At 35.8% G+C, this 13,732-nt stretch overlaps 1 protein-coding gene across 36 annotated transcripts in view; it reads right to left on the bottom strand.

The window, feature by feature from the left end:
* MAGI2 (membrane associated guanylate kinase, WW and PDZ domain containing 2) overlaps positions 1–13,732 on the bottom strand; it is a 1,324,949-nt gene that overhangs the window by 450,275 nt on the left and 860,942 nt on the right. For 33 of the 36 annotated variants that reach the window (XR_014816024.1, XR_014816026.1, XR_014816025.1 and 30 more), the window contains one exon: positions 2,004–2,083. Coding sequence is in view for 30 of the 36 variants with exons in the window: in XM_021102528.2 (XP_020958187.1) it covers positions 2,004–2,083 (80 nt within the window). In the remaining 6 variants the exon portion in view is untranslated. Of the gene's footprint in view, positions 1–2,003; positions 2,084–2,211; positions 2,271–13,732 lie in introns of those variants that run through there. The other 3 variants (XR_014816027.1, XM_084977339.1, XM_084977343.1) reach the window with 1 other exon arrangement.

The following is a 13,732-nucleotide window of genomic DNA, read 5'->3' as shown; positions in this document are numbered from 1 at the left end:
AATCATTGATAGAGAAAGCTATTATCATAATGAGACTCTATAATTTTTATGCACATTTTATATATATTCCATCATTCAAAAAATTACTAACTTTTTCAGTCTGAGCTGACATATAAAAAAGCATGACTTAATTATTGGGGTTAACAGCAATCCATGAACATCCAACATTTTAAATAAGTGATTTTAATCTATGTTATGTAAAGAAAAGGAAAGAAAAAACAGAAGTAACAGTATTACCAAAAAGCTCTTTTCTTGGCAAGAAGACTTAAAAATGTGTTTGGAACAAGAGCATTTTAGCTAGATGTTAATTTCCATTGTAAAATATTTCAATAATATATAAAATAAAATCTATGAATTACTTATTTTGTAGAAAATAAAAACAAATAATAATTGAGCAGTTATAAATCATTCTAAGCTATAAGGCTGGCCTCATTTTTAATGAGGTGATTCACAGACACTGGTGTCATGTTTTAGGCATCCACCACCCCGGGGAAGACAAACAAGTGCAGCTATGGGAAAAACTGATAACACTGAAATATTATAATTACACAATATGTTAAACTTATTTCTCTCCTAGGATTTTAAAATTTGACTTTAATAACTTTTTAAAAGAACAGCTCAAAGGAACAAGACAGCTAAGTTCAATATGTTTCAGAACTGCAAAATCATTAAATTCATTTTAATTAGTATATACTAAGGTTTTATAATCTGTGGCACAAGTAAACTGTAGTTCCCAAATACAGCATATCAGGTCATTTTAATTTATAATCTATCATAATTTGTAACATATGTCTTATTTATGTCAGTAAAATGTAACCTAACTGCTCAAAATTCTCAGGCCACAAAATAATTTTAAGGGATTCAAGCATATATGGGTATATTTTAATATAGAAGGCAGAGAAGTATAGTTATAAATAAAAAAATAAATATAGATAGTGATAAAAATTGGATGTTTTTGCATTCAAATATATACATATAAATTGTATATTCATCCTTAATTCATTTGTATAACTAGCTTGTGAACAGCTGTAAGAATGAACAATATTATCTGAATATTATCTGAGAAAGTCAATTATTGTTAAAACAAAAGGATTTTCAGAATTACAGACTTTTAAAAAAGTTGACTTTACTAAAAATTTTAAAAACTTTAAATACTCCTTATTACTTCCTTCACTTCAAGAGCTCTTCAATGACAGATGCCTCTGAAGAAGGCTCTAATAATGTAATAACATAAAGGTTGTGAATGTGGCCAAATAATCAGAAGACTAAGCTATTTATTATTTTAGATAAAATATAAGCACTCTTTTAACATTAAACTCAGTTTTAAAAAACATAAGTATCATCAGTAACAGATTTGATCTATACAGTTAACTAATTTAAAAGCAAAGCTTATATTCATATAATGCTCAAAATTATTTTTAAAAACTCTTCACACAGATGAAAACAGTCCATTTTTAAGCAGGTTAATGTTATTACACTGGGACCTAGAAAATACTAAAGACAACCCAGCACATTCATACAATTAATTGCTGCATTTACGTGTTTAATTAAAGGGAAAAAGCCATCCATGTAAATTTTTTTATCACTGATTCCTTAATAACTAGCCGACTTCTATGCCTCAAAACACAAAAATCTAATATTATAGTTCCATGATACTTTTTTACTCATATCACATCTAATTCCAATACAAGCATCAGAGTCCTCAGAGAGACATAGTGCAAACAAAAGTCCCTAGTAGGTGGTGGAAAGTCAGACCAGGAGTCAATCAGAACCCACGGAGATGACAGAGATGTGATATCCAGCACAGTCCCCTCAGAGAAAAAGGAAAACCACATGGCCCTGCTGAAATGCCGAGTTAATTCTTTCTCCTATCTGAGCATTAAATATGACAGCTTTAAAATTGTTTCAACTAGATTATGGCTTCTGTAGGCGAGACCCTCTTTTAAGAAACACACATTCTCAAAGTGCAACACTGAAACACCATGAAAACTTAAATAACCTACCATTTTCTTTGCACTCTTCTGGAGGTTTAGCCTTTTTCGCAAGTCGTGGATCCAGCCATGATGTTGTCTTTGTGTTATGGCTGAAAAGAAAAGAGATCACTCTGAACAGACACATACTGAAAGGAATCAAGTTTATTCCTTAAGAAAAAAAAAAAAAAAGAGGGGGTTAGTCCAACAAAATTGCAATCGATACACTTAATTTGCTTACTGGTTCTAAGTAGCCCTGAAGGAGGTGTAAGAGTAATTGTGCAAGGCAGCTGTAAATTTGGCAACCTCAGCTCCCTGTCCTCAAAGCAGCTATTTTTATTAAAATCAACTAGAATGTTGCCAAGTTAACCTCATTGAAAATGCAGAACTCATCCAGAGCAAAAGGAATTTATTACAAATACAGGATTCTCCAGTTGGAAGAGCACAGTTCACAGGCTCTGATACTGTTTCCCCGAGTTTTGCAAAAGAATTATTTTCATCTTAAACCTGCCCTTTTCATAAGTAGTTGTTTTGTTATTCTTTAACTACGGAGCTGGCAGAGGCAGTACAAAAGTGATGCAAATTATAGCATGTTCTTGGGATTCCTACATTTTCTCAAAAAGTGATTAGTTGCAATTTCATTAAGCCACATTTAGCTATCTTCCAGCTAAATATTTTCAGTCGACCTAGGAAGGTAGAGGATAAAAATGTCTGTATTCTAATGATTCTGGAATAGAATTTCTGGTAATAAATCATTCTTAATGACAATTTTGTTTTGAAAACATGTTTCCTGGGAAGTATTTAGCCAAAAATTTAAGAAGCAAAAGAGAGATGTCTTGAGATGAGTGTTTTTGAAAGAGGTCCTGGCATCACCTGGATTGGAATCACTGGTGGACCTAACAACAGTGCATACTCTGGATCTTTAGAACTACCAAAGCAGAATCTTTGAGGTGGGGCCACAATATCTCCATCATTGACTAGCACTCCAGGTGATTCTTTGCCCATTTTAATGTGTGAACTACTTGATGGCTCATAACCATGTACTGGAACTAAAATCTTTGCTGTGAATGGCTGTCTCAGGTTATTTCATCTATCAATGGACAAATTATCAGGGGCATCTGTGAGGGCAAAGGCACAGGTGCACCAAAGTGAGGTGTAGATTGGGAAGAATCAGAAGGCCAATGAATGGAACATATAAGGGAAAAGTGGGAAATAGTTTGGAAATATAAATTAAAGCCAAATAATAGAGATCTTTGAACATGGTTGTAAGGAGGTTGAAATCAGAATTATGATATCAACTTCACATGTATCTTCTCTTCCTTTAATGACACTGAATTATATTTTATCTTATCAGAGCTACAAGTGTTAGCTAAATAACCTGATGAACCAATCTGCATTTAAAGCGAAGTCAGAAAATTCTCCCAGAGAGCACATTTAATAGCAAACTTCTAGAGATTAAGTGCCTACTTAATGAAGGGAATTTCAAAGCAGGAATGAGGAAGCAAATGATTCCAGAGTGTTAAAGCACTTTTCAAAATAATGTTTTCTGAATGATCATACATCTGCCCAAGGATAGAGCCATCTCCAATTTGAAAACTGAGACATTAAAATCTTTGGGTCAGGAGTTCCCATCGTGGCGCAGTGGTTAGCGAATCCGACTAGGAACCATGAGGTTGCAGGTTCGGTCCCTGCCCTTGATCAGTGGGTTAACGATCCGGCGTTGCCACGAGCTGTGGTGTAGGTTGCAGATGCGGCTTGGATCCCGAGTTGCTGTGGCTCTGGTGTAGACCGGTGGCTACAGCTCCGATTAGACCCCTAGCCTGGGAACCTCCATATGCTGCAGGAGCGGCCCAAAGAAATAGCAAACAGACAAAAAAAAAAAAAAAAAAAAAAATCTTTGGGTCATGATGTTTCTACATTTCTGCTCTTAAGGAAGATCCCTCTTTCTTTCTTCCTTCCTTTCTTTCTTTTTAGGGCCACAACTGCAGCATATGGAAGTTCCCAGGAAGCTAGGGGTCCAATCAGAGCTATAGCTGCCGGCCTGCACCACAGCCACAGCAACACAGGATCCGAGCCGGGTCTGCGATGTACACCACAGCTCACGGCATGCCGGATTCTAAGTGAGGTCAGAGATTGAACCTGCATCCTCATGTATATGAGGTGGGTTTTTAACCCACTGAGCCACAACAGGAATTCCCAGTTCCCTTTTATTTCTGACTTTCATGTGAGGTAAAGAAAAAATACTCTCCATCACTTTCCTCAAACATAGAGACTCCTCAAAGATTGATCCCTCTGATCAGGGCTCTAATAATCTTAATGAGATGAAGTGTACAAATTTGGTGAAATTATAAATGATCAGGAGAATATGCTAGCTTTTTTTTTTTTTTTTTTTTTTGTCTTTTTGCCATTTCTTGGGCCGCTCCTGCAGCATATGGAGGTTCCCAGGCTAGGGGTCTAATCGGAGCTGTAGCCACCAGCCTACGCCAGAGCCATAGCAACGCAGGATCGGAGCCGTGTCTGTGACCTACACCACAGCTCACGGCAACGCCGGATCGTTAACCCACTGAGCAAGGCCAGGGACCGAACCCGCAACCTCATGGTTCCTAGTTGGATTCGTTAACCACTGCGCCATGATGGGAACTCCTGCTAGCTTTTATTTTCCCCTAATGTGACCTCTGTAAAGTCTGATAGGGCTTCATTATTGAGTTTCAGAAGGATGGAAAATATTCAAGTCTCTCATTGTGGTCTTCAGTTGTAATCATGTCAATATTATCTGTTTTTTTCCTCTGAACTGAAGATTTGATGCTCATGGACAGAATGTGAAGATGGGGCAGTAGGTTCAGTGCTTGCTGCTTCCATTTGAAAAACAAAAGTCACTGTAAAGATGCTCTTTATAAACATGCCTTAGTTCAAAGTGTGTGTGTGTGTGTGTGTGTGTGTGTGTGTGTGTGTGTGTGTGTGTGTGTAGAGTATGTGTTGATGTCTAGGTTTTTATGTGCGATAAGAAATTTGGGAGGTGGGCAAGGAAAATAAATTTACCTTGTTTTTACCCAAACCTGCTTCTACCAAATCCTTCCCCCACTTTGGAAGAAAGTAATTTTAGGTCTCTAAGACATATTCACAACAGCAGACACATCTATGGATAAGTAAGAAAGGGCCATTACTAAGCTACTGCAGGGAGTCAAATTACCATTTCTATACCACACCACCATGGGTCTCCAATACTGGCTAATTTGGTAGAGAAGCATGCATTGCCTAGCTTTCTTGAGTTTATATAAAGCAGTTCATTATAGGTTGTTTCTTTTAGGTTGAACTAGCATTAACAGTATGTCACTTTAATACATTTTGACAGATTGTGTCTCTTATAGTTAACAGCATTTTTAGCTCATGCTCTGAAATGATTCTGAAGGAAAGTGGGTAGTAGTTACCTCCAGTAATTGTCACAAACATCACATGAAGATACAGCACCGTATTTTTTTAACAGTGGCTCTTATAAGACTTGTAATTTGCATGCTTCTTCAAAATGCCTTACAAAGGGTATATATTTAATTCATTTGGTAGACAAGAAACCAAGTGGCTTTTCCACTTCACTTAAATTGTGTATTTTTAAACCTCAACAATTCCACTTGAAAAAAAGGGTTCAACATTGGGAAGAAGATTGTGCGAAATGCAACTGAGGGTTTTTTTTTTTACAATCTGTATACTATCCTTCCTCAAGTTTGAAGATGTGATTTCCTTTCACTTTCATTGCTAGAGTAGATTCAGATGTGAACACCAGTTTTCTGTATCTCTGCAAATGGTGAGAGAGGACAGATAGTAAGATGCCAATGTTAAATAATCTTGCATTTTAATACTAGTTTCTTTAACAGAGATATATACACATATATAGGCTGTGTTTGCAAAGAAACTTTTTTTCTAGCTGAGGAATGGAACATATTTTCCAGGAGCTTTGATTGATAATAATATACTACTCTATGTATTTCTATGGATAAAGTTGATATGATAATTATGGAAAGTGAGTCAGTAGCTAGAGGTTTGATCAATGTTATATTTAAAAATCCAGATGAAAACCATTACAAAAGTGATGCCAAAAAAAATGGTTTATACAAAACTCTTCTCTGGTATAAAACTATATACTGAGTCTATCTGGAGGGCTGGAGCAAAGCAGAAATGGAATTTCTTTCAACTCTGCAATTCTAGTTTAAATTCATGTAAGAATGGCCTTGAAGACATGTGATAAGCTGACTTGTAATGGATCAGAAATTTCTGGATATTTTGTAAGTTTAACCTTTGCCAAAATGACAAAAGCAGCACATTAATAATACCATCTCATCTTCTGAGGAAGTACTCTTCTCATACAGAAATTGCTTCCCTTTGACAGGAAAAGGTGCTAACATCATGGCACACAGATTGCTAAATTATTCTATCTCCCAACATTTCCTGATTGTCTACTTTGTCAAAGACTGTGCAGAACTCTCACAGCATCACCTCATTTAATGCTAATGGGTCTTTGTGGCTAGTACTTTAAACTCCATTTCAGAGAGAAAGGAAGGTTGAGAGAAGATATGTAACTTGCCCAGGGTGACTTTCACATCTAGTGCCTGAAAGTGAAAGAGGTGGCATTAAGCAGACATACCTGATTCCCAAGGCCAAAGTTTCTTGGTTTTTTTTTTTAATGACCTTAAACCTAGGGCATCCTAACCAAAAACTGTGCTTTTTGACAGAGGCACTTATCTCATTCCCTGGGAGGTAAATCAAAGATAATTTGCCCAGCTCCTTTGTCAATAGTTTAGAAATTGAGTCCTGTATTTCCTATGTGAGGACAATAATCACTGCTTAAATTCCTTGGGTTGAATGCCTTGTACTTAGCAGGTATTATATTAAATTTCTTGTTCCCAAAGATATTATCACTGGAAACACTTTTCCTTATAAACTTAAATTCTCTATTCACATCTTTCTTTTTTCTTTTTTCTTTTTTTTTTTGTCTTTTTAGGGCCACACTAGTGGCATATGGAGGTTTCCAGGCTAGGGGTCTAATCAGAGCTGTTGCTGCTGGCCTACGCCAGAGCCACAGCAACGCAGATCCAAGCCGAGTCTTCGACCTACACCACAGCTTGCGGCAACGCCAGATCCTTAACCCAATGAGCAAGGCCAGGGATCGAATCTGCACCCTCATGGTTCCTAGTCGGATTCATTTCCTCCACGCCACAAGGGGAACTCCTCAGATCATTTTTAAATCAAGTTTTCTCATTCAAATACAAATATTTTTCTGGAATAAAGTTGAAAAGTTGTGATTTATATAATCAACATGTGAATATTAGGTCTTAGAGGCTATGGTAAAAATTAATAAAAATGATTTATTATCAAAATTTTGATAAATTTTGCTTCATATAGTTATCACACCACAATCTATTTTTTTCATTTACTCTATGCTTTTCCACTCAGGGTCCAAACCCTTTACCAATTCCTTGGGTATACAAGACTCAAGGTTGACCCAATTCAGATCTAATTTTAAGACACGTCCTCTTTTGTTTTCTCTTTTCATTCTTTTTTTTTTTTTTTTTTTTTTTTTTGCCTTTTCTAGGGCTGCTCCCACAGCATATGGAGGTTCCCAGGCTAAGGGTCTAATTGGAGCTGTAGCCACCGACCTACACCACAGCCACAGCAGCACCAGATCCGAGCCGCGTCTGCAATCTACACCACAGCTCACGGCAATGCCGGATCCTTAACCCACTGAGCAAGGCCATGGATCGAACCCAAAACCTCATGCTTCCTAGTTGGATTCGTTAACCACTGCACCATGACAGGAACTCCCCTCATTATATTTTTTTTTTCCCATCTCTTTCCCTACTTTGTATTGCTACCCAGATCAAACTAATGTTTTCACTACTGCACAAATACTGAATGACATTTCATTAACTTAAATTTGATTAGCAGAATAAGAAACTTTTATTATCAAAGACACTCGTTTCTGTTGCTCCATTTTCTCTAAAAAATAGTAATAGACACAAAACAATGATAAACGCACTGAATTTTAAAAGTTCTCCTAAAAAGCCACTCTGAATCTCAGTGTTCATGGGATAAGCTGTATTTTCAATCTGGTAAATACTACACTGGAAGAATAATTAGAGATCGAACTCAATACTATTTGATTGCGTGAAATGTAATAATCTTTTGAACAAGGTAAACAAAGCCCAGGTAAATATTTCAGAGTCTGCTGAGTGATTCAAGATGTGTGTGGATGTTTAAGGCCCAAGAGTAGTCAAATAGGTCCAGAGTCAACAATAACATACAGACTATTGACAGTATTTTATGTATTTTTGAAAATTAACATTAGATTTTAGAGGAATATAGACTGACTACATTTTATATTATAGTAAATATAATCGTCAAAAATGATTGTATCATTTTCTGGAAGACTGTGTCTTCCTTCTATACCATCATTTCAAAAGGAAGAACTATAAAATACAATGATTGGATTTTTTAATTAATGATGAACAGTAGAAGCTTTTTATTCAAGACTTTTATTGTGTTGTTATCTTTTCTATTTATACACCAGTAATCTGTATTAAAAAATGTTGTCAACAATCTATATAGCAGTTATCTGTCGCCCAAATAATATTCCTAATTTTTTGTTAAACATATGAACGCATGAGTTTGCCATCATATTATCTTTCATATGTTTAAAAATATTTTTATACATTAAAATATTATATTCTTTTAGATATTAGGTGTGTTTGTTGCATGTTTTGTCTAAAAGACTTATTTTCTGTCTTGGGATTGCACTAGAATCTTGTGCCAAAAAAACATATAAAACATTCTCTCTATCTACTGTTATTGTAATACAAATTACTGAGAGTAAGCCAAGGCCAGATTCCATGATTGTTTGGGATATGCCAAGCCTAGAATGAGAAAGCATTAGGCTTTACACTAGAAAACCCACTTCAGTTTTCAATACATTGCTCAAATATTTTCTTCTTTTAATAGACAGAAGTTCTAAATTTGTTAAAAATGGTAATTGATGATTTACTTAAAACTGAGGAAATATAGAAATAGAAACACAAGAAGAAACGGATTAATTGTGTTTTGTTTAGCACTGAAATGCAAATTCAGATTTGACAAAGATTTGGGAAGCCATGTATAGCCATGACATTTTTCACAGATGTGATTTTCAGTCTCAAAACTTGGTTTTAAAAATCTGTTATTTAAGATGACATAGTGTTCACTGCCATTCAAGAAGATGGTAGTAAACAAATAGGTTCTTGTTGCTGTTTTGTTTTTTGCCAAAGCAATAGCAGTCTCTTTTTTTTGTCACTAACTAAACTGACTCCTAAATAAAGGAGTAATTTAATGGGATTCCCAAAATATGCCAATCTAGATTAACCCTGTGGCAACTCTTCTTTATGGAACATTTAGCCTCTGGTATAGTGAATTTCTGGCCAAGAAATTTATAAAACAAATATTATTTGTAATATAAAAGTTTATTTTTTGTTTCAGCCAATGCCTGTTTACATATTAGAAGTAGTATGGGATAATGGCAATGGCTTTGCAGGGTCACAAAGCTATGAAACCATGGGAATGTTAATTTTTCCAACGGTGCCTCAGAATCTCACCTATAAATGGGGGGTACCTCAAATGCTTTATAGGGTGGTTATGATATAATATATGTAAAATGGGCATTATGGTAAATTAATTAAGAGCAAGGACACTGGCACCAGCCTATATCCAATAAAAGTATGAATCTTGTCAGTTTTTCTGACCACTATATTCCCAGGGTTTAATAAAATAATTCCTAGTACATAGTATGTGCCCAATAAATATGTGTTGAATAAATGAAATCAAAGCATCCTGGCTTTGTCAATTCTTGGTTATATGACAAAAGGTAAGTTACTTACCTGTCTAAGTCTCAGTTCCCTAAAGTGAGAATTGAATGAGCACAGGATAAATACACTTAGCACACAAGCTATTACTATTAAGTAAGCTGAACACAGACTGAAAAAGGCAGGTACTCAATATGCAGTAACTATTATCACAAATTTGAATTTACAATTAATACACAGTTTATTTGAAAAGATAATACTAACAAAGAAGAAATTAAGAGTTTGGGAAACTACTGGTTTAAACAATGTTATATATTTGAAAGTCTTTTTGAAATTGCTAAACATATGACATTATTAATGCTTTAAAGCATGTTTGCAAGAGTGTATTTGCTTGCAATTTAAAGCTCCATTGTTTAAAAATACTTTCTCAGATATTCACCTTTTCCCATTAAATATCATTCTAAGTGATAAAAGGAATCTGCTTTTATCATTCATCAAAGGAAGCAGTTCTGAAGAGTGCGGGAAATACAATTGGCCCATGTGTTCAGTATTGAGAAAAGTGACAAGAAGAACCTCTCATCTTCCAATTTAGCACTTGTGAATATCAAGAAGTATGTAAACTACTTTGCAATACCGAGTAAATCAATAATTATTTTAAAACATTATGGCCTAGAAGATAAAAAAGTGAAATTATTTATTACTTTAATTCAAGATGCACTAAATACATGTATATGCGTGTGTTTTAAAAATACAAACTTAAAACGCACATTTCAGCATAGGTAGATTTCCCCTCAAGAAATATATATTTAAATTGTATACACAGACACAGAAGGTCCTTCTCCTTTGTTTCACTTATTTTCTATTTTATCACGATCTTGTCTCACAGAGACAGAACTCTGTAAAGTGTAAAGAAGATGCTGTTACCTGCCAGAGGAGACTTCCATCACTCAAAGTGACTCTCACAATATCTGTACTACAGGGAAGTTTCCACTGGTGTCAGCAGTCTAATTTTCCATCTTTTCTACCTTTCCTTCTGTCTATTTTACCTTCCTCTTAACTTACTCTACCATTCCTTTTTTTTTTTTTTTTGGTCTTTCTTTACTATGACTTTGCTTCAAGAATGTAAACTCTTGTGTTACAAATAGCATTTGTTTTATAAGCTTCTTGGCCAGAAATTCTGGGACACATCATGGTTTAGTCCCTAATAAATTCCTATTGGCCCACCATGCTCTTTCTCCTGTCACTGCTTCCTGTTCTACCAGCTTGTTTCCAAGGGGCTTTTTACAGCATAGAGTTTACTTACTTAAGAATTCATTGTCGTATCAACAGAAAAGATACCCACAGATCAATGACAATAGGTTGACAGGCTGATTTTGTCAAATGTAGTTAGGAAAGAAAGAGGCATCCCAGAGCAAAAACTGAAAGCAGTCAGGAGAACATTACTGAAAACTGAGTGAAAAGTATAGCGGAGTGATGTCAGCCAAAGAGAAGGAAATATGTAGCACATACTTTGAAAGTGTGAAAATGAAGGACCAGATGAAAAAGATACTGACCTCTTCCTGTCTGTGATAAACAGATCACACTGATTCTTGAGAGTCAAAGTAAGGATTTTGAAGGAAGAAAAGACAGATCTCAAACTGGGCCAGTATCAAGGGTGGGCAGGATGGGCCCCAGCATCCGACAATAATCACCTTCCCTTCATACTCTCACTTCAGCCCTCACTCCAGGCTTCCTCCTTCTCTTTGACCTCTGCATGAGTCTCCCTCAGCATTCATATTCTCACCACAAATGAAACTCTCTCCTTTTTTATCTTAATTTTTCAACCCGCCTCTGCTCCTAATACCCTACATTCATCTTTCCCTGTGGTAATAGGAAAAAGATAAACTCCTCCACTTGTCATTCAAAAGTACTAATGATTAAGCAAGATGAAAACGAAGCCATCATTTCACAGGACTCACTAACCAACACCCACTTCTTTAGCAGGGCCCAGGGAGGTTTTCTCACTTCCCTAACACACACAGGGACTGGTCTTTGTGATGACAATTCCTACACATGGAATGCTCTGTCTACCTATTTCAACTTTTCAAGGCTATGTTATTTTACCTTCCCTATGATGTTTCCTTTTATTACATAAGTCTATGCTAAATCACAAAATTCTGAAATCAGTTGTCTACTAATTATTTTAATTATTTCTCTTATTCTCACTGCACCTGGGTCATATGGAAGTTCCTGGGCCAGGAATTGAATCTGAGTTGCTGCTGTGACCTACCTCGCAGTGGTAACAGGGATCCTTAAGCTGCTATGTCACAGCAGGAACTCCAGAACAGGAAAAAACTTTAACTTAAAATTCTCTGTCCCTTTGAGCCACTACACTCCCTCTCCTTTAGCTGTGTATTGTGCATTATACATTAACTAGACCCCATTAGAAGACACAGGAATGCCTACTTGCCAAGAAAAACAAAACAAAACAAAACAGTTTCCTCCTGTCACCAGCAAGGTAATCATTCGGAGTTAATATTCCTTTCTCAATCCTGTAAGGGGTCACAATAACCCACTACTTGCCTTGTTGGACTATGGAAACTGTCAATATGTTACTTTGATATATAACCCTTTGTGTCAAAAACCTATATACCTGAATTTGATTTTTGACAGGTGGAACAGTCTTCAGAGCTTTCTGGAAGACTGGCTCCCAGGTTATAATACTCAAGTTGATTCAAATAAAAATTTCCATCTCGTTCGTAAAAAAAAAAAAAAAAAAAAAAAAAAGAGTTCCTGTTGTGGCTCAGCGGTTAACAAACCTTACTAGTATCCATAAGGATGTAGGTTTGATTCCTGGCCTTGCTCAGTGGATTAAGGATCTGGCGTTGCTGTGAGCTGTGGTGTAGGCTGGCAGCTGCAGCTCCAATGTGACCCCTAGCCTGGGAACTTCCATATGCCACAGGTGTGGCCCTTAAAAAGAAAAAAAAAAAAATTAGTTCTCTTATTCTCTTTTCCCCGCCTTCAGAATAAATTTAAGAGCAGGGACAAAATCTTATGAATCTTTGAATTTTGACACTAGATGACTGATTAGAGAATTAATAGGATTGCTTTGGTCGATTCTCCCAAGTCCTGACAAAACCTCATTATTTACTATATTCCATGAACATGACTTCAGTCTTACAAAGTCCTTTTTCTCCACAATCCCACAAACTGACAAAGTAAAGAAGAAAGTTTATTTTATATTCACAAAAAAGGAGGTTTTTATAACTGAATTTCTGGAAACACTGCAAGGAAACAGTGTTTTAATCAACTTGCAGTCTTGGTTTTCTTTTACTATTTCCACATAGTCTTACCCCCCTCTGTGTTATATAATAAAAATGTGTATGTCACCAGTTTCCCTGTTCTAAACATCAGTTGTTCTGAATACCAATGTGTGACTTCATATCTAGGGTTTATATTTTGAATCCTGGTCTGAAATGGCACTAAGCTGTACTTATCAATAACAAAATTATGGTTTGATATTAACACTTTTAAACACTTAAAAAATTCTGTATCACTTTCTTATCTCCATTTATTTGATACAGGATGTCTTTGGGTCATTGACTTAGCAATAAGACACACGCAGGAGATTCTTATGTTTTTTTAAACTTACAAGATTTGTCAAAAGAAGAATGGTGGCAACTTATTTTCTGCATTTCCCATCCATGTTGGAGTCAAACAGAGCACCAAGTAATTACCTGATTATATATTCCCCTGGCCACATATATCAAAGTTTCCACTTTCACGTGAGAATTAAATATTGGCAGGTGGTAACATTTCAATTTCACAACTGAATTCTGCCTATGGAGATCTAAGACGCAAATCACTCCAGGTTGGGGAAGGGAATCTAGTTTTAATATTTTTCTTGAATAATTAGAGTTTACGTATTTTTATCTACTGTCAGCACTGAAAACTTCAGATTCT

This window comes from Sus scrofa, chromosome 9 (assembly GCF_054392235.1).
Source record: "Sus scrofa isolate SSC_HxYL_T2T_F1_AM1 chromosome 9, Sscrofa_HxYL_maternal_Yorkshire_Landrace_v2.0, whole genome shotgun sequence".
NCBI lineage: Eukaryota > Metazoa > Chordata > Mammalia > Artiodactyla > Suidae > Sus > Sus scrofa.
The sequence above is the reverse complement of the archived record's forward strand: the minus strand, read 5'-3'. Positions and strand labels throughout refer to the sequence as shown.